This window comes from Lissotriton helveticus, chromosome 2_1, assembly GCF_964261635.1.
Source record: "Lissotriton helveticus chromosome 2_1, aLisHel1.1, whole genome shotgun sequence".
NCBI lineage: Eukaryota > Metazoa > Chordata > Amphibia > Caudata > Salamandridae > Lissotriton > Lissotriton helveticus.
In genome coordinates, this window is record NC_136059.1 from 1,643,115,865 (window position 1) to 1,643,137,363 (window position 21,499).

The 21,499-nt window shown below is 41.8% G+C and overlaps 1 protein-coding gene across 3 annotated transcripts in view; it reads left to right on the forward strand.

Moving 5' to 3' along the window:
- LEF1 (lymphoid enhancer binding factor 1) overlaps positions 1–20,529 on the forward strand; it is a 247,784-nt gene extending 227,255 nt beyond the window's left edge. For all 3 annotated transcript variants that reach the window (XM_078676590.1, XM_078676591.1, XM_078676592.1), the window contains one exon: positions 19,384–20,529. In XM_078676590.1, the coding sequence (XP_078532716.1) occupies positions 19,384–19,463 (80 nt within the window). In that variant the 3' untranslated portion in view covers positions 19,464–20,529. The remainder of the gene's footprint in view (positions 1–19,383) is intronic.
- The last annotated feature ends 970 nt before the right edge of the window (positions 20,530–21,499 follow it).

Here is a 21,499-nt window from a genome sequence, read left to right on the forward strand (position 1 = left end):
GTATCTTTTCTTCCAAAGGTTTTCCGAAGTGATAGCACTGATACACTTGGTACATAGTACTATACATGATGCTAATGAATACAGTTCCACTCTTGTAGATTCAATAAAGTGGATGGGAAGGGGTTGTTGGGTGGCCATGGGCAGTAGCCTGGCCAGTGATCATGAAGGCATTTGCAGGCAGCTGCCTTACAGCACCTCCACAATGGTCACAAGAGAGCACTATTTTGTAGCAAACGATCTCCCATAAAGACTTTTTGCTCAGAAAAATGGCTCAAAAACAGTGCAAATGCCGCAAAATTCAAAAATACACACTTATTTGTATAAACATACGACTTGAACAATATGTTTATTGAATGAATCAAAACTGATTTTTATATATTTTTCCAATTTTTCACTTCTATTTTGATAGTGATTTCCACGAATTTGATACAAATATTAAAAAATCTGGAGTGCACAACAAAAGTTATTTACAGTGATTACAAACTCATTGTTTGCCAGTCAATCCTCATTCATACCTCACTCATCCCACGACAAAACAACAACTCACTATGAAAACATAAATGATTCAATAAATGCTGTTAACATAAACAGCAACAAAAGCCAATGTTGATTTCACAGTAAATTTGATATAAGCTAATGTTTCTGTGTCAATTATTAATAAACCAATTTGGCTACTGGAAGGTCTACGCGTTTCGAACTAACATTATTGCGTAGTTCTCATCAGGACCAATCTGAAATAGAAGAACAAAGATTTTTGAGGGGGGGAAACACTCCTCTATACTGCCTGACCCCAATACTCAAGTGCCCTCACCTACCTTGCACTTGGCTACAAAAGCTGGGAAGTTCGGTGAAAGCTTGATCTAAAAAGTTTATCAAGAGAAACCAATCAGCATTGCACCATATCACCCATAAACACCACAAAACTGCACCATTTGTATCAGACACTTACTTCTAATAATTGCAAGACGTTTGAATTCAGCCCGTCCCGCCTGTCTGTATGAAAAAGGGGGACACGGGAGACTGAGTTAATGAACGCAGCCCCATTGAAATTGATGGCAGTGCACGCGAATGATTGAGGAACGAGCCGCTTACCTCTGCTGGCAAGTCGGGCGCCTTATATTGTTAAAGGGGATTGCCGGTGTCGATGAAGGTGCTGCATGGAAAGGAAACCCATTAAGCGTGTGACTTTTCATGTTAACCTTAGTCACACAGTTAAGTCTGGAAAGATAAGGGGTTTCCGCTTACCTCCGTCGGCGGTTAGTGCGCGGTATACTTGTGAAAGGAACGTTCTCCTGTTGCCGGTCAGTGCGCTGTGCAAAAAAATGACGGAAACTTAGCGGTGCAACTAGAAAGGGGCCTTCACCCTCAATATTTAGAAAAAGAATCTAACTTACTAAGGAGATCGTCGTATGAGCCCATCTTGCTCCGGAGCCGTCCAAACGCTGCACTGGGTGTTTGCACTTCCTGGTTGGCATTGAATGCTGGGAAATGTAGTCTTATGGGAGTTTGTCGATTGAACAAACTTTATTAGTGTTTGGCAAACTTAATAATAATATACTTTCCAACATCAAGTTTGATAGAAATACTGACATAATGGTCTCTATGGACATTACATCCCTCTACACTAAAATACCACAGGAAGAGGGTATCAATGTCCTAGAAGTATATCTTGAGGAAAGAGAACGACCACAAAGTTCCAACGTGGTTTATAAAGAAACTTGCTGAGTTTGCCCTCAAGAAAAATTATTTCCACTTCAACGGAGAATTTTTCTTTCAAATAGGAGGAGTCGCCATGGGTTGTCCCTTTGCCCTAGAACTGGCAATTCTTTTCATGGCCAAATACGAAGAAGCTTTCATTTACACCAACAATCCGTTTTCACAATGGATAACCAATTGGTATCGTTTTATTGACAACGTGTTTTTTGTGTGGACTGGGTCAGAAGAGAACTTGAAAAACTTTCACCAATGGATTAACACAAGGGTGCCATCCATTCAGTTCAGTTTAGATTACTCACGGGACAAAATGCCATTCCTAGATGTGGAGGTTTACCCCTCAATGGGGGGCCTAGTGACTACACTGTATAAAAAGCCCACTGACCGGAATAAAGCTTTACATTTTGGGAGCAACCATCCGCGGAGCTTAAAAGATAATCTGCCCTACGGGCAATATCTTCGCATCCGGCGCAATTGCACTGAAAAGGAAGAATATTTAAGACATGCGGAAGTTTTGACAAACAACTTAAAACAACGAGGATACCCGAAGAAACTCCTTAGGAAATCTTGCAAAAGAGCTTGGTGGACACCAAGAGAATGCCTGCTCGAAAGGAGAACAAAAAAGACGACAGACCGCATGGTATTTGTATCCACGTTCTGCCCCAATTCTAACAAATTGAAAAAACTAGTCAAACAGAATTGGCACCTAGTAAAAAATCTAGATCTAGCTTTTGAAAGTGAGCCGTTGTTCGCATTTAGGAAGAACTACAGCATTTCAAACCATCTGGTAAGAGCAGCATTACCAGCAACTAAAAGACCGGATCTACGTACCATGTTGTGTCTGCCTCCCATCCAGGGGCACCACAAATGTGGCAACTGCTCTTGCTGTGAATCCACCAAGGAAGGTAAAGTGTTCACACATAATTCAATCAATTGGAGACACAATACTTTTTCAAACTGCAAGACCCGGTATGTGGTCTATGGAATCTGGTGTCCATGCAACCTCTTGTATATTGGCAAAACCAAGCAAGAGGTACGCGTTAGGATTCAGCAACACAAATCCAGAATTAAAAACAATGTCGCTAATGCCCCCCTGGTCAATCATTGGAGAGAGAAAAATCATCATGAAAGCGAAATGACGTGGACAGTCATCTCCAAAGTCGAAAATGACATTAGAGGAGGGGACTTGGATGCCAAATTGATCAAACGCGAGGCCATGCTTATCGTTAAATTCAATACTGTATTTCTGGGATTAAACGAATTTTATTTTTTTATTTAATTAATAAAAATAAAATTTAAAAAAATAAAAAAACAACGAAGAAAAAGAGGAACATTTTCGGAAAATAGCCTTGAAAAAGTCGAGGGTTACATTCCCTACCGACGAAACACGTGTTGGCTGTAACGTCTTCTGAAATAAAGCAACACCTGCGGACAACCCTGAATAACAAGGATCTCAATTTTTAGTGATTGCATGACTAATGTATGGTGGAAACACATATGTATAACTTGTAGTAAGATACAAAAACGAGTGCTAAGGAGCTTTCAAATGTCTAGTGGCTCTTGCCCATTTTAGAAGAGGAAGTGTGGTTCTCTTCTCCTTGTAGCACCGTTACGAACAGCGAGCTAGAAATCAGAAAGGTGTACATTCCCTTGAGGCGCCATATCCTAGTATAATACCACCAATCCAGTCCAAACCTTTGGCTGTTGCATGATCTTTTGTTACCAGTTCTCAAAAAATATGCATAGGAAATTAGGCTGCACCCCAGAGCATTACGCTCTCATCTCATCCTATTGACTCATTGGTGTATCATTCTGCCTTCTATGGAGTGCTTGCAGTGGAATGAACGAGCAACTATTTTACATCTGAAAAAGACACTTAGTCATAAATAATTTATGTCAGCCATGCATTTATAAAGACAGCAATCCTTTTTTTGGTACAATTTGTTACTGCAGCAGCCCTTTCATTTAAATGAGCTGGAAATCCGCAGGGGCCGCTCCTGTTCATGTTCTAATGTCTTCTGTAAGCATGCAATAGTGATTAGTGTGTCTCCTCAAAGCATGCATTGCTTCTTCAGTCTCCAGTCATTTCAATGGGGGAGATGATGAATATGTCTGCCAATGGAGTACTTTTATTGCAATGTTTTATGCCAGAAGTGAGTAAGCCTGAACAAAAGAAAGACACTGGACACAGTGAACATGTGGGGGCAGATTTTGAAGCCCCTTGCGCCACTTTTACGTCACTTTCCCCATGTTAAAAATTACGCCAAAGTGGCGCAAGGGCCTTGTAAATAAGCCCCACAGGGCTTATTTATACTTATACTTAGTGTTTCTACTTGCATAAGTCTGCCTACTGAGGCCGGCATTCTGAATATGAGTGGACAGGTAGAGGACCGGATTTCCACACCCCTTGACTTATCGATGCTGGGGATGCTGGAATCTTTGGGGGTGGGGAGAAAACAGCTCATCACAAGTTGGACCTTGACAATCATCAAAAAAATGAGGCAATATAAGGGTATAACATTTTAGCATCCGTGAATGTGCAGCGATTGGTGCCTTCAGTTGCTGAGTTAATCTATGGTGTGTTTCCATTGCCACTGATTAATACAAGGAGTGAATGAGCATACAAAGACTACAGAGAATGGTCACTGAAGGCTAGTTCATCAAAGAGCATGCTCAAAAGATATTAAAATTATCTGGGAATGCTCAGGTCCTAAGGTCTGTTTATGAGCCGGCACTGGTGGTTAGAGTCTCTCCTTCAAGCACGTATTTCTTCTTCAGTATCCTCTAGGCAATTTATTACTGGATAAGATATATAAGTCTGCCGTCTTGTCTGAGCCTGTGCTTGTCATTAGTATTTCCCCTCTGACCATGTAGTAACACGTTTCTTCTACTGTGCATCCTCTGATTGTGTTTACTGCTGAATGTTTGGTCTTATCAGAATTGCCTCCTTGCATATTTTGACCATTTTTTTGGCCTCCTTGAATATTTTGGCTATTTTTTTGTCTCAGGTGAGTGGGCAACAGTGGCAGGATGGGAGGATTTGTTGCCACAGCGCAGGATTGGAGAATAGCAACCTGCCATTAACGTGGTTGTAGCAGTCTTACCCATTCGTCCATCCTTACACTCTAATATTCACGCAACTGTCTGTCAATACATTCACTTTCCCATATATCCATGCACTCACCCATTCACATATGCAATCAAGCATCACTTCATCCATAAATCAAATTACTCATCCATCTACCCTTTATTTAATATTCATTTCCATCTCCTCAACAATTCACACAGTAACACAGACAAAATCGCCAATCAATGTAACGGCATTTTCATGGTAATAAAAGTAAATTGGGTTTCTAATGCTTGTTAGTTATGCCCTAATAGACCCCAATACGTGCAACATTTTTGTAGAAATGATTACCAACAACAATACCGTTATTGGGGATTGATGAATCTGTGTATCATGCAGTAGCACTAGGTGCATAACATGCACTGGCAACACCAGCAGATCTCGCATTTGGGGCCTATTGACTTTGCCAATGCCTTTTAGCCATACTGTGCAGTATCAGTAAGATGTTGTGCAGCATGGTCACCTACAAAATGACACATGCACCAATTATTTGGTTTATTTACAGATACGAAATGGATCAGTGAATTAAAAAAAGACAGAAGTAGCACAAAATTGCTTTTTTGGCAGACGGGCCAACAGCAATTTTCTTTTTGGTACTTCACAAAAAAAAAGACCACAGGTGGCAGTATAAGGCAGTAAGGGCAGCAGAATGCTGGGAGTGAGGGGCAGCAACGAAGAGGAGAAGGTTGGGAGGTGGAAACAAAAGGGAGCGGGTGGGGAAGGGAAAGAAGGACACAAGAGAGAAGCACACAAGTGAGAAAGCAATGCGAGGGAGAAGTACCCGATGGTGAGTGCAACATTGAGAGGGGCAGAGCAGAAGCATATGGACGAGAGAGAGCAACATGCGGCGCAGCAGGGGTGGGGGGTAAAAAGTACATGAGGAAGTCGGCTGGAAAACATATGCACTCTCATGGAGTTCTTAACCAAAATGAAAAATGCAGTACCTGAAAAGTAAACAATGCGAGGACACAAATAAAGAGGATGTGCTTCAAAAATGTGTCTCTTACAGAAATTTGCTGCAAAATTGAAGTCTTTTCTCAATGAAGCATAGCCCTTACTTCTACTGGCAGATAAAAATCACTGACTTGGTGGGACCCCTGCTAGTTAGCATTTGTCCTTTTTCAATGTTTTTTATAATGCTGTAGACAGTGCTTAGTTTAGCGTTTTGTCTTTATTTGCACATTGGCTTTATAGTCCCTGTTTTCTTTTTTAATTTTGCTTATTGCCTTTTTTAACAAGCAATGGTATATTAATTAAATTGCAGCCTGTTAATGCAATGTCAGAGAAATGGTGCACTGGAATATACATGTCTGCGGAGTCTCAAAAGTGCGCCATAAGTCTTTTTTCTTAAAATCCGTTAAGGTGCATTTTAAGGCAGTACCTCTGCTGCTATCACTATTGCAGTCTTAAAATCTTATGTGGCCATGCTTGGAGAGTGAACTAGGGGCTTCAAAAACTGTGAAAGGAGGATCTCGGTAGAACACTGAAGCTTGAAACAAAGACAAGTTTCTTTAAGATGGAGTGGCCAGAGAACCTAATCCATTCAAAGGTCTTTTAGCAGGAACACAAATTATCAATATTAGAGGAAATATTGTGGTCATTTCAGGTGAGCCTGAAGATGGATCTTGTACAAATGTCTGGAGGGAATATCAGCTTGAAAGTAAGTAAATGTGTAAATAGGAAACACATAATACAGGATGACATGGAATTGTGGGAGACAAGCTAGTCTTAACACCCCTGCTAAATGGACAGATGAACAGAAATCACTCCAAACCACAGCCAGTACCTACATAGATATCGGGGGAACCACCACTACTACACAGGAACGGATAGCCTAGCAAGGCTGATGATAAGTAATGGAAACTAAACCGGTAAACCTACTTTAAAGAGAAGGAGTCTTTCTGGTGGCAGTATAGTAGGTCCAATTTATAAGGGGACCATCCTTTGTGTAATGTCACTATAGATGTCAAATCTGCAACAGACATCATTAAATTAAGCAACTTTCTAGAATGCTTTTTGTTGGTGACTGTTTGCCATGAAGAACTTGGTAAAGAGAGCAGTGCTTTTTCTCTTCACTAGATGGCCTCTTGGTCCCTATTAGAGTTGAAAAGCTCTTCCTAAATAAGGGGTTTGCTGTGGAAGCGTGCATGCGAGGTCTGTTAACTTGCTCAAATGGTGGTACTATAGATTTCAAGGCCGTGAATGCTGCTTTCAGCATTTGATGGGCCGACATGCAGTCAGTCGCAGGTCCAGTAACTGTTTTGCTTGCCATAGCAATGGCTGCACACAATCTCCCAAAGAGGATGATGACCTTGGAATTTTTCATTCATATAAAGGAGGACCCCCGCTCTGCCCTGGTTGTGATTTAACTGAAGGGGTTTAACCTTCCTCACCAGACCTGGGCAGTCCCCCAAGCCTCATCCCATGGGGAGATAGAGCACAGGGAAAAAGATGTGCAGCCTGGCAGGGAAACGCTGCACTAAGCTGATGCCTGCCAAGATTGTTGCCCTGTGTGGGACGTTGGCAGCCACATTTGGTACTATATTTTAGTGCAAAATGCATCCTCATGTCCATTTTGGACTTAAAGACATATTTTGAACTTAAAAACAATGCAAACAGCAGCTGTTCGCATTCTGGTCATTTGTATTGTTCCTGTGCGATCACATACATTTTTGCTGTGAATGGCTGGTAACTACACAATGTAATAGCATAATTTCAGGAATTTTGCGTAACATGTGTAAAGTGAAATTACCAAAATTGTAAACGATTATGGAGATATAATGGAAGCTTCACCCAGGTAGTGAAGACAAAACTTAAATATGTACAGGTTTAAATATACAAGCAGAGAATGAAAAGAAAAGAAAATGGCAGTGGACGGGAGCTTCTACGGTGAGAAACACCTGCATCAAATTAAGAAGATTGAGAAGTTGATAAAGATTGAATCTGCATGGGGAAAATGACATTTTGCATCAACTTTAGTGATAAGAAATGTGCTTTGAGAGGCAATAGAAGTGTCTAAAAGAAACAAAGACAATTCAATGTTTACTGTGAACAAGACCAGTCTGGTGCACAGAATGTGAAACATGAAAATTAGAGACTAGAAAGAAAATAACAGGTCAATTTAAAACTCCCTTTTACGATGGCGAGGAAAAAATGTGACAGTAAGCAGACAGTTAAAACACTGGTTTTGCAGGACCAACCCAGCCAAAATTTACTAGAGGAAAAATGCCCTCTAAATAAAGAGACGTGGATTTTGGTGCTGGCAGCACCAAAATCCACATTATGCCATATTTTCGTAATTGGTTGTCATTTATTTCACCTAATACATTTAATTCCCTGTGGTGTTGGGATATATTGGTCGAGTTAAATATTGTAACCTCTTCCGGACCAACCGTAATCAGGCCTTAGTGTTAGAATTTAATAGTGCTTGCAAATGTAGGTACAGGCTGGTGTTGAAATATGAAACATGTGGCAAAATTGGCAGACAAATACAATAAATGTATCTAAGTTTTCAAAGATAGAATACAGTAATTTTCCTTAATGCATGTTTATCAATACTGAATTAGATCAACAAATGTGTTAGTCGAAAGAATCAAATGACATGCACTATGTTTATGAAGATAATTATTTTTTGCAAGTTTATTAGACTTTTGGGGTTAATTTACAGACTATTCAAAGTCACACATACACGCACAATCAACTGACAACCATCTCAGCTTTAGAAGATTAGTCAATAGCTGTCTCTTCCCCAAATGACAGCTATACTTAGAACACAACAGCCTTCCACTATAGTATACTCAGACATGACCAACTATGTTTCTTACAGTATAGAGGTGACGTTTTTGTTATTCATGTGTCATTTTACATTGAAGAATTCTTCTTCTTACAAGCAGATACATTCATATAAGGAGAACATTTATATTAAACCACAAGAGACATATGTACATCAGACAATGTCATAATCGTGGATTCTTTGTACATATGGGTGCATATATATAAGTGTTTATGCCTACTACTAAAACCCTAAAAAATGTAATGACAAAATTTGCAGACTTTAGCACAAGATAACTGTGCAAATAACCATATTAAATATTACTGTTTCTGTGCACGTTTGGGTATTTATATAGAGGGGATCTCTACAGCTAATACACCCTGTATAAGTGTAAGTGTATGTATAAATTAATTTCCGTTTTTGGTTATATAAAAACAAAATATCCTTATAACCTTTGCCCTATACATCTATCCATCCACTCTCTGGCCCATCCCAAACTTTCCTGACTACTATGAATGCCCAAATGTCATTCTTAAAGATACCCTTCTTTTTGTTACCCATAACTGCCAACTAAGACACGACCACTGCTTACAAAAAACATGTACTACTTCCCCTTTCAAATCCATTTCCATCATTCTAAATTCTACTAAACACAAGAAATCAAGAGTGCAAACTTAAAACAATTAATGCACAAAGCGATGGAAAAAAATTGTAATCTACTAACTATAAACCCTTAATCTTTCGTTCCGGAGTACTGTGCTACTTACAGCAAAGCGCTTCATAATTACAATTACAGTTACAATTACAGTTACAATTACAAAGGCAGTAAGCGATGTAAACTCAATTAAACCTACCAATCCGAGATTAAAAGTATCGAAACATTGTACTGCTCCTGTCACAGCCTAGTTACAAAAGAAATGTCATGAAATTTGTTTGCAAGTGCCAGAAATTTTTGACAATTTGTGGCAAGGGTACACTTATTACTTGTCCTGCAATGACTCAGGACACAACTCCAAAAATAATGTCAAAAAGCAAAACATCTATCTTTTCAAAAGCTTAAAAGCTTTGTAATATGCAACAAGGGACCACAACTAAGATGGTTGCCCACTCTGATGTCACTCTTGAGCTATCTGGCGCCATCTTGGATTTGTTTTGTTTTTCTACTTGCTAGAATACAATATTACAAACTGACACAAATAGTTCACAATGTCTATCACGTCAGTGTATACAGTTCCGGTAATTTAATCCATGTTTAATTATACTTTCGGGCATCAACCAATTTGTCCCATAGTACAAAATGTTCTAGTTTTTTTCATGTGCGTTTTTTAAGCATTTTCTTTGTAAATGCCATCCTCATTTCAGTGCTAGTGTTTTGAATGCTACTGAACTAAATAACTTGGATTAGCTAACAAAAGTACCTTATGGCCAGGCAGCACTACTAAACATTCTTGCTTTTCCTTAATGTCTCAACTACTGCCGCCTCAACATTTTACCCTTCAGTCACTAGAAAGGCAGCTTTGTTTAACCCCTTGCCTGCTCATGACAGAACCACGACGTCATGAGCCACGGGCAGCGTGTACTCATGACGGCGTGGTTCCGTCATGCGGCTGCAGCGCCTCCCACATGGCATTAATTCCCTGCTTGTGCGGGCGAATTAATGAGCGGGCAGGGCCGTGACAGAACCACGACGTCATGAGCGCACGCCACCCGTGACTCATGACGGCATCGTTCCGTCATGAGCACAGCGGCGCCCCGCTTACCCCCACCCCCCACGCCGTGGCGAAATTCGCACCGCCGCCAAGGGGTTAAAGATTGGCAGAGGCCATCCACGAAGGGGGTGTAAAGGGCCAGCGCATTAACAACCATCTGGGACCCAGAAAACTTTTTTTTGCGCCATGGCGCCTAGCAAGGGAAGGCCCAAACCCCTTCCCACCCCCTCCCCCAAGTAAAGGGGCGGTCGACAAAAAGGGTGCCAGAGAGAAAACGATGGGTGCAAAACCTTGGGCCAATCCGGAGCCTGGTATTTTTTTACACACCTATGAGGGGGTAACAATCTAACACAAGTTGGGGGAAAAGGGGTTATAAGCGTCGCTGCCTCTTCCGTATGCTCACAACAAGAAGTGCGCTATCGGAACTAACGGGCCATCATTAGTAATTTTTTTCTAGAGTACAATATTACAAAATTGGCACAAATTGTTCACTAAGCCTACTGCGGCAGTGTCTACAGTTCTGGTGATTTTATCTATGTAATTATACTTTCGGGCATCAACCACTTTTTCTCATTATGCTTTTTTTTTATTTCTTTATTCCATATGCATTTTATCAGCATTTTTTTTGTAAGTGTCATCCTCATTTCAGTGCCAGGGTTTTGAAGGCCACACTGAACAAAATAACAGAATTAACCAACGAAAGTGTCTTCTAGGTGGCACTACTAAACATGCATGCTTCTCCTTAAGGTTCCACAACTGCAGCCTCAAAATTCCACCCTTCAGAGTCCCTAGAAAGGCAGCTTTGTTCAAAGGTATGTATATGGCCACTGTTCTGTGATTTGGCAAGCGGAGAGGCTGCGGGCCAGGCGGCTTGCTACACTCCAAGCTTTTACTGAAGCAATGCCATCGCGTTGGAGAACTGGAGGCCGGGCCAGGGCCGTGGGGGTGGCTATCATAACCCCCGACTTCAAAGGCTGGGAGAGAAGCACTCGCAACAGAGCAGCATTTCATTTTCCTCTGCGAGGGGAAGACATTCCTGCCTGCTGCAGGGGCGTGGGGTCTGAATCAGGGCGATTGTGCCGGGCTGCTGCGAGCCGCTGGCCTGGCGCCTCCGGGCCATCCCTCAACAGGAAGCGGGATGTTTTCATGTCGGACTGAGAGGGAAGACGAGGGACCCGGGCCGCGGCTTTGAACGTCTGGGATGAAAAGCCGCTTAGTAAACAGAGCTGGCGGGGCCTTCTCTCCAGTGTGTCTGTGCTGTGTGTTTTTTCCTTTCCCCTTGGCCCGTGGTCAGCCCAGTGCTTGTGGGGAGCTGGACATTTGCACTACTTTCATCTACACGTGTTTTCTAAGTACGTGCACGGTTTCCACAGACAGAGCCGGAAAGAGGCAAACAAATACAGTAGCCAAAGACCGCACTTCCGGTGCTTACGTATTGTGGGCGGGCTTACAGTGCTAATGTCCTCTGGTCAAAGCAGACTTACTCTGGCGGAGATTATATATATGTTTACATTTCGAGCTCTTATCCTGCTTTTGTTGTGCTTTTAGGTTTGGCTACAGGCAGCTGCAGCTGTCTGCAGCACCTCGTCATTACTTCTTCAAAGGGCGGCCTTGAGGTCAATCCTCGTCAGTGTTTTTGCATTGCTTGGATGGACTGTATATCACAAATATAATGTTTTGTGGGTGGCTGCATGGACGCATTTGTGTTCTCATTATTTATTTATTTAATGAGTTTTTATATGGCGCTGGCTAGACCCGGAGGTATCAGAGCGCTTTACATGAGAATCAACAATCTAACATAAAAAGTACAACAATTACACAATAAATCCCCCCACAATAGCCAATACAATTAGGAGAGGAGAGAAAGGAGAGCGAGAAGTAGTGGAGGGTGCAGGGGAGGTTTTGTGATGGGTTTCAAGTACTCCTTTAGTCAAAATGCAGACGTGACGTGACATGTAGCTTTGCAACCCAGTGTTTGTTTTTTGATGTAGTTATTTCGTTAACTCAGTGACATCCTAATTGCTGATTTAAGTTTTTTGTTGTTGTTAAGGAATGGGCATACTGTTTGGCCTTTCATACGGACACAGTGATTTTCAGTTAATTTACTTTGCTCTCATGATATAGTGTTGTTGGATGTATAGCTTTTTTATTTTATCCTAATAAAGACCTGCACACATGCTCTTTCTTACAGATCCAAGGAAAATCCTGCCCCTTTGTCAAAGCTATCTATTGCTGTGCATGCCTCTAAATTCACCTCCTTCATTGCAAACATCTTCTTACTGCATAAAACTCTTCTTTGAGACGCATCTTAACTGTGCCTATGCTGTCTGTTAAGAACACATGCCCTACTCTTAACTTTCATTTTGTTGCTGCCCAAGATATTGTTTCATTACTGATTTTCCTCTTTGTCAGCTGGAGGCAACACACATAAAGTCAGCTAACTGTTCCTAAACACTCCCTCTAACAAAAAGCCAGACACGTCGGCTTTGGCAATGGCTGTTTAGCATTTAACCCTGTTACATTGCAGGACACAATAGACTGAGAAAGTGGCCTTCTCCCCTATCGTCACTTCAAATCATCTAAATAAATTATATTTCCGGGTGTCTGCTATGAGCAATTTAAGATATGATCTTAAGAGAGCATGTAGAAGTCCAAGCCCTATGGTGTAGCCACTTGTCCGTCATCACATTTTCCATAGCCTTGCAGTTCCATAGTCCCAGGGAATTTGCAGCTAGCTGTATGTAACTTGAATACGTGGCGCAAATGACAAAACAACAGATTTTTATGAAAGTATATATTATATTGTCTCACAGAAAAACACAGAATATATTCTGCTGCATACAGGCCCTTAAGAGACCTGTAAGTCCAGACTTCTCTCCTGGGTGACCCTGGAAGTGGTGCTAGTGGGGGTATGACACTCGAACATCAAATGTGCGTCCGTCCCCTCCTCAAAACAGTGTAGGAGGACAGTAGAGTGAATTACATTGGCCTGTGAAGCAACATTAAGTTGTTGTCCCATTTAATGTTGTCCTGCGTGCAACGTACCCAGTTTGACGCTGTCTAGCGTCTGGTATATAGGATACTGTCTTAAAGTGTTTTGTTAGTCAATTACTGTGCAAACAGTTCCGTGTCTGATTCCTTATTAATTCTGCTGGCTCTTTCCCGATTTTACCGTCCCATGGATTTAATCAGCACCAGAGTGCAAAAGTACCACAGAGAAGCACATGCATCCTACTGTAGTGCAAGGCAGCACCCCTTAAACACCCCACACCATTTCCATGCTCTTGACTTCACTCCTACTTCTACTATTGCCTTTGTATTGCAGCAGAAGTTGCATATGTATAGCATACTTTACATACTGCCTACAGATTAAAGAGGACTTGCATGCCACAGTGCATATCAGTATGAGCATCGCTCACCGATGCTTTTTTCAGGAATATTGAAAATGATCTCACATAATTGGTTAAAAAGTGGACTTGTGGGAGTGCTAAGCTGCCTTAAATTGTTCACATACACTATATAGGGTAGCTTTGCAGGGTCTGAAAGATTTTAACTCTGCATCCATCCCTTGGAAAAGCATTGTCTCCACCAGCCCACTACTAGGAAGTGGGACTCAGAGTATTACAGTTGGTATAAGCGTGATCTCAAAAATGTCCACTTCAACAATAGAGGCGAGAACATTGAGAAATAGTGTCCATGTGGGTGAGGTATGGTTAAGATCTGGATGTGGATTGCTAATGTCTGATTGGGAGTGGGGTGTGGAGTGCAGGGGCTGGGCACAGGGAGTTAGCAGCACATTTTGTATGAATGAGGCAGTTTGTTCATTGCAACATCGTAAAGATGCCACAAGAAGTCTACAGCCTGAAAGCCTCTGGGATCCTGGAGACAGCAGCAGATTAGATCAAGCCCGCCTGGCCTAATAAGGTGTGTTAGCACAAGTTTTTTCCCATAGAGCGGATGGACACAGGCCGCACCCCTCAGTGCCCCAAGTTAGAGTAACGCTGGGTATTTTTAGATGATTGAGCACTGCCCTGTGAGAGATCCAGCTCAGCATATAATGTGGTAGGAACTGAACGAGCCAGGGTCAGGGTCCCAAAGGAAGAGGAGCATCCCTCTGCGTTTGAAACTCAGGGAGACCCTTGGAATATGTGCCCTGTCTGAAGGTAATCGAGACACCCCATTCACGACAGAAAGACAGAACCCCCCTCCCCAGAGAGGTAGAACTCTACCAAGCTCCTTGAGGAGAAAGTATGCAGGAGAAGCTTGGGCAAATGATGGGTGCACAAGGTTGGGTGAGCTAGCCAGTAAAAAAGCATCAGAGAGACAGTTTTACTAAGAGAGATATAAATGTTGCTAGAGAGCAAGAGAGGCAGCCGGAGACGAAGTATGGGTCAGGAGCCAAGCGATGATGAACACCCTGTAGGGTATGAAATCAGGGAGAAACCCAAGAATGCGTGCAACTTCTTGTAGCTCGTACTTTCAGATAAAGCACAGTTAACCTTGCCCATAGGACGGCCATACACATGAGATGAGTCAGTATTATGATATAGGTAAGTGGGAATTTGACTAGCTCTAACCCAGAGCCGGCCAATCACTTTAGTGACCTAGCACACAAGAGACCACTACCCGTAAGAGAGCTGATTTTTAGAAGTACAAGTGCGGTCATTCATGCATCCCAATGGCTACATCATACTGGAGTGAAATAACTTCTGGGGCCAGGTCTGGACCAGCCTGGGGCCTTGGTGTAAGACATTGTGCAAACTCCACTGGTTCCCCATACACAAGAGATCCCAGTTCAAAACGCTGATTCATCCTTATAGAGCTCTTCACAACATGCCTACCTCAACCCTAGGCTGAACTTCCACCAACCCACCAGACAGCTGTGACCTGCCGCCCTCGCCCACACTCCTTGGTACCGCTGCAGCAGAATAGCCTGCCCCTCCTGCTCCTACCTGGCTGCCAAGACCTCCTCTCCAACGGCCTGAAGACCTGGCTGTTCAACTGATGATGCTCAGCAGCACAATACCACCCCACCCCATGCCTGGATACCCCCAGGGGTGATAAGCAGCGCTTAAAAATCCTGATTGATTGATTATTTATGTCAGATTTCCGCATTCCTAGTACTGAATAATTATTGAGCAGTCCAGAAACAGGCATGGCAATGTTGGGGGCTTTGTTGGGGATGATTGGAAACTGGAAAGACACTGGCTTTACTGGGGCAATGGGTATTTTTTTGGCAGTATGCGCTTCATTTGGGTAGTAAAACAACTGATATCTTGGCGATATCTGTAAGTTTCATGTGCAGTGCCTCTTCTTGTCCAGGGAAGCTTTTAGTGCCACTTCTGATGCTGAACTTTTTAGTCTTAGGGAAATTTGAAAAAAAAAATGTTGATGGCCACAAACCAAAAGTGACATTGCTAACACAGGGCCCGATTCACAGAACTAACTTAAGACAAAATCCCAAACTTACTACCATTTTCGTATTCACAGAAGGCACTTACTCATTTTGGTATTCACAGAAGACACTTACTCATTTCAGTATTCACAGAAGTTAGGAGTCCTAACTTTAGGACTCCTAAATGCCTTCTGTGAATACATGAAGTCCTAAAGTTAGGATTTTTCTCAGTTTAGGAGTAGTAACGTTAGGACTCATAACTTTAGGACTCCTAAATGCCTACTGTGAATACCGAAAGTCTTAAAATTAGAATTTTTTCTCAAATTAGTAGTAGTAAAGTTAGGACTCCTAACTTTAGGACTCCTAAATGCCTTCTGTGAATACATGAAGTCCTAAAGTTAGGATTTTTCTCAGTTTAGGAGTAGTAAAGTTAGGACTCCTAACTTTAGGACTCCTAAATGCCTACTGTGAATACCGAAAGTCTTAAAATTAGAATTTTTTCTCAAATTAGTAGTAGTAAAGTTAGGACTCCTAACTTTAGGACTCCTAAATGCCTTCTGTGAATACCAAAAGTCTTAAAATTAGGATTTTTCTCAAAGTTGCGAAAAATCCTAATTTTAAGACTTTTAGTATTCACAGAAGGCATTTAGGAGTCCTAAAGTTAGGAGTCCTAACTTCTGTGAATACCGAAATGAGTAAGTGCCTTCTGTGAATACCAAAATGAGTAAGTGCCTTCTGTGAATACCAAAATGGTAGTAAGTTTAGGATTTTGTCTTAAGTTAGTTCTGTGAATCGGGCCCACAGGGTTTATAATATTCCTTCTGGTTCCAAGCAGTGCTACAAACAAGGGACACTACAGCAATATTCTCTACACGCAATCAAAGATGAACTCACCCTCATTCGCTTTAGAAAGTTGCAGCGATAAAACTCTGGACCGGACACAATTTTCCAGGTCTGGTTTGTTTGCGAGCATTAGAAAGATCAAGAAGTGGGCTATCCTGCTGGACTTTCATGGTAAACGAACCGCAAGGGGACCAAATAATCCCCCTGAACTGGAGAATAACAAAAAAAAATAAACATTTTATTTGGTCATCTTGACCTAGGTGCTCTTCTAATAGATCTGGTGATAGGCATGCCCCCAGACTGCGAACCTGCAGGAGTTGCTTTTTCCTATTCCCAAACATACCTGCTAAAGAAGGTCATTTTCTTCTAATGTTGAACGTTCTTGCTAGCACCTCAAGTGTCCTTAGATATGAACTTTTATTGTGCTAATACTGGCTACACCACTACACGACGACTGAGTTTTTCTCAGAAAAGCGCCCCCTACTCTTAGGACTCCATTCACAAAGGGCCTCTGCACTCATAGGGGAGGCCCCACAGTCATGTCAGTGGACTGTCACTCATGGTGGGACCTCCGCAATGAGAAACTGCAGTTCGGTGGTCCCGGCATAATTGCGGGCTCTCAGCCACGACTGCCGGACCTTGACCACGAGTACCGATGCCCTTTGTGAATCGGTCCTTTAATTTCGTACACTCGTCTGTGAATGTGACAACATCGGCTGACTTCCTGCATGAAGTGCCAACTGGTTGGGAGTAGGAATGGGCGCTCAGCTGGGCCGATCCAAATCTCCCCCAGAAGGGATAGCTGCAGTGGGAGGCAATATTCTGTTTTCAGGACAGATCACCTCCTTAATACAGTACTTACAAAAGACTAAGCCAGACCAAATGACAGCCACAAGAGCGGGTATCACGGCTTCACAAGGATTTTCTATACCCCAGTTGTGAGAGGTTGGGAAAGTTTGGATTTGAGTGAGGTACCAAAATTAATTAGTGAACATGATACTAGCCAGATTAAAAAAAATGATGCATTTAAATCTCTTATAAAATGTTAGCAGAGCATAAGAAGATATTACCAATTGCATTATGGTTATCTATCACTGTTAGGTGTTCTAGGTCAGGGTGAGAAGAACTGGTGATTGGCTGGTGGTTGACGTTAAAATGAAAATTTCCTCCCTTTGGCACAGTGCAGCACCCTATAATGGTTTATTAAACGCAATATATAATGCTCCTGCACATAAGTAGATGATATCAAGTTCTTTCTATAAAGTGTTAAACTTTTATATATTTCGTCAGTATTTCAGTCGCAGATCATGAATGTTGAGGGTCTCGTTTAAAGGTATGCAGTAAGAGGATATCAATGAAAAAATCATGGGTGTCCTGACTGCCACCTCTGCCTTCCCTCGTCTCAATTAGATGTGGACTGTAGCAGGACATCACGAAAAACAGGCATCTCCCGACTACCCATCTCTGCCATGCTCTTGTTATCTAGAGTGCACAGGAAGGCAGTGTTTCTAATCATCTTCACCACTGGTAACACCGTATTGGTGTACCTGACCCTGGTGGAAATGGCTTTCTGTTTGTTCAGGAATGCTTTATAAATTGGGCTCTCGGTTTTATGGTATTTATTATTTTAACATTCCGTCTGTATTTATCCATATTTAGCTTTTGGTAATTTTACCTATATTTAACCATATTTATTTAGAGTTATGTGAAAAAATGAAGCTGAGATTAGTATATTTCGACATTTATTTAACCAATAAATATGAACAAAATGCATGAACACCTTCCCGGCTTCAGTGATATAAACACACTCAGATGATAAATTATGTACACATATGGGAAAACATGCAAAGGTTAGTACCAAGGTTGTATTTATACACAATGCTGTTCAAAGTTTTTTTTACAAAAAATCCTTTATTTTGTTCAACTCCGCTACCATTTCAATGTGCACAGCGATTGGCTTGGCAGTCATGGTTGACAGCATCTAGAATCACAAAAAAAAAAAAAACTATTTCCGTTTTTATCCACATTTAAAAATAAATACAGACAGGAAAATACATTGTTTTCTGTCTGTATTTACCTGTAAAAATCTGAAAAAAGGGAAAACAGGGAGTCTTATTTATAAACCCAAGATGGTGCTAGTCTTGAAATGTCTCTCACAGGCTCGGAGAAAGCTCCCAGCACGTAGATGGCATTGTTAATGTTATTTCTGGAATGGATCCCTACGTTGGAAGTCGATCTCCAGGAATACCCTAAGTGAAGACAAGTCCACAATGCCAGCTTGACATGGCAGAACTGCCATCACGGATCATATTTCTATGAAGTTGGCTCCCGAGATGTCTGCAGGAGCCGCGTTGGGAGGAAAATGTTTTTAGTGAGGGCGGTTAACGTTAAATCAGTCATCCTGGCCACTGCTGATGTGGCAAATTTGCTGCTCCTTCCACGAAGGTGTTTTTGGCAGCCGGCTGCCCAAGTTCAATTGAGGCGGTGTTATGTCTTACCTTATTTTGAATAGTGTTGGAAATATTTGTTTTGTGTATGGAATTCACTTACATTTCAGTTTACATGTATCAGAATAAGGGCCAATTAAAGCCCAATGTTAGTCCTTAAAATGTATTCGCTTTTTGAAAGGTATTCGCAGAAAAGAAAGAATGCTCTGTGTGTGACATTTGCTCTTACGTGACAAATACTAATGAAAATATTGTAACAAAAATTTGAAATGCCCCTTAACAGACACCACGAAGATTTAAAAATGCATAGGGTTCATTTGCTGCAAGAAACAATTGTTGCCCTTCTTCTTTCAAACATGCTTTTCCTTTCTCTGCAGGAGGGAAAAGAAATGCTTTCTCCACATGCAAAGCAAGAGCAGGAGCACCAGGACCCCTTCTGGAGATGGAAGCCTGTTAACACCCTGGTTCTCTTCTACGCCTGCAGAGCACCAACCAAGGAGTTTGATACAGACCTTCTCTTCATCCCACCGATGTCACTGCAAGAGATGCTGTACCGTAAAGACAATCACTGCCTAAACAACTCCATTTACTATCCAATCCTGACCTCATACGCAAAAGCACAGGAGGTGATCTTCTGCAAGCCCTTTTCTCAGAAAAAACTGTTTCCTGCATCTCCTCATTGCGCCCCATAAGAGATTCACCTCCTTGTTGACATTGTCCCAAGAGCCAGAACAATCCTCTGCATCACCCCTGCCTGCTACAGGCCAACCAACCCCACAGACCCCCCACAAGCGGCGCACAGTCCACTGAAGACTCCCTTTTCTTTTCCTTTCTCTTATTTAATGACAGTTCAAAAAGATACATTCTTGGTTTTACCTTTAAGTGGAATGCTTTTGTATTATTTTTTTTACTTTTTTCTCTTGATGTATACCTTACTGGAGGTGAGCTTTTAAAAGAGCTTTAAAAATCTATTCTTTTTTTATTAAAAAATAATGGATTTTCTTCTGGGCCAGAGAAATTCATTCTACAAAATTGTGGGGTTCCTGCTATACGTCTTGAGTAGGAGTTTCTCAGTGCTTTCAAAGTTCAATACGTTTTAAAACAACAAGATGTTGTTTCTTAAAAGGCTTGCTCAATATATTTTATTCAGACATTTGAATGATACAGCCAGCTTTGCCGATAACAAGGAGGCATTTTACTTTGCTGTCCCTCATTCCTCACTCCATATTTTCTTTACTTCTGCCTTGTACAAAGCCCAGCACTTGAATTCATTGTTACATTGTAAATTGTCCTGTATTTCGTCTGTTTTTGTTAGCCTGATAGTGGGATTTTTTTATGCCAGTTGTTGAACTATGAATTTTGATGTTACCGCCCACTTTTTTTTTTTTTTTTAAATAGTGAAGCACAGTTCTGCCCAAACATACTGTTGACTGAAAATCTTTATTTTGTCATTCCAGTTTGAGTTATTGTGCTGAAACATTTTTGTTTTTACAAAGCTTTGTAATAAAATGTATAAATTGCCATTTGACTTGGTTATAAGCATGCACTATTTTCTGATAGCATTCACAAAAGCTTGGTGTTGCTTCTAGAGGCGTGAGCAAATGGAATGATTGCATCAAAAATGATGGGGGGCGCATTGCAATACTAGTAGTTCACTTACATTGCAACTAACAGCATGTGATTTGTGAAACAAATCCAACCCAGAGACAGGGCCGGACTGTCCGGCATGGGCATTGGGCGTTTTCCCGGGAGGCTGCGAGGGTGGGGGCCGACTTTGCAGCTGTGGGGGCCGTTTTTGTTACTGGGGCCCAGTTTTGCAGCATTGTGGCAATATCGGCCCCCAGTAACACAAGCAGCAGTGCTTTACACATGCAACTCCCCCCGCCCTCCCTCCCTAGGGGGGTTGAAGGGACTGATCCGTCAAAATTGCCAGGGCTGCTCTGGGTTCTCGTTCTCAGTCTGGCTCTGGACAGAGATTCTAGAAACCTTGCTATACTGACCATACAACTTACTAAAATGCAAGCATTGGACCATCCTCTTCCTGCACAACCATCTTCCCCTCTTAAAAAACAGGCTGGATCCCAGCCTTCAAATTCCAAGTGTTCTGTATCTCGAAACATGATCGTTAATTTCCTAACCCTAGCTGTGCTTTATAAATTCTCCTGTTCTCACCCAGTTAGAATTATTGCAATCTTTACACAGTATTATTGCTTCTTGAAAGTTTGACACCATGTAAGACTAAGACTGGCCTGGGTAGACCAGCAGCAGAACAACAACTGCCGTCCATTTTAACTCCTGAATTCCAAAATAGAATTACCCACTCGGTTATAATAACATAGTGACAACATTTCCACTTCATCAACTAAAAAACATCCCACCAAAATGCACACCAACAACCAAACGTGTGTGGGGGGGAGGTGGGAGAATGGGGATGGTGTGTGTTAAGCAGGCAAAAATACATGGACATTCCTTCTAGCAGCCCTGTGGCAGGCC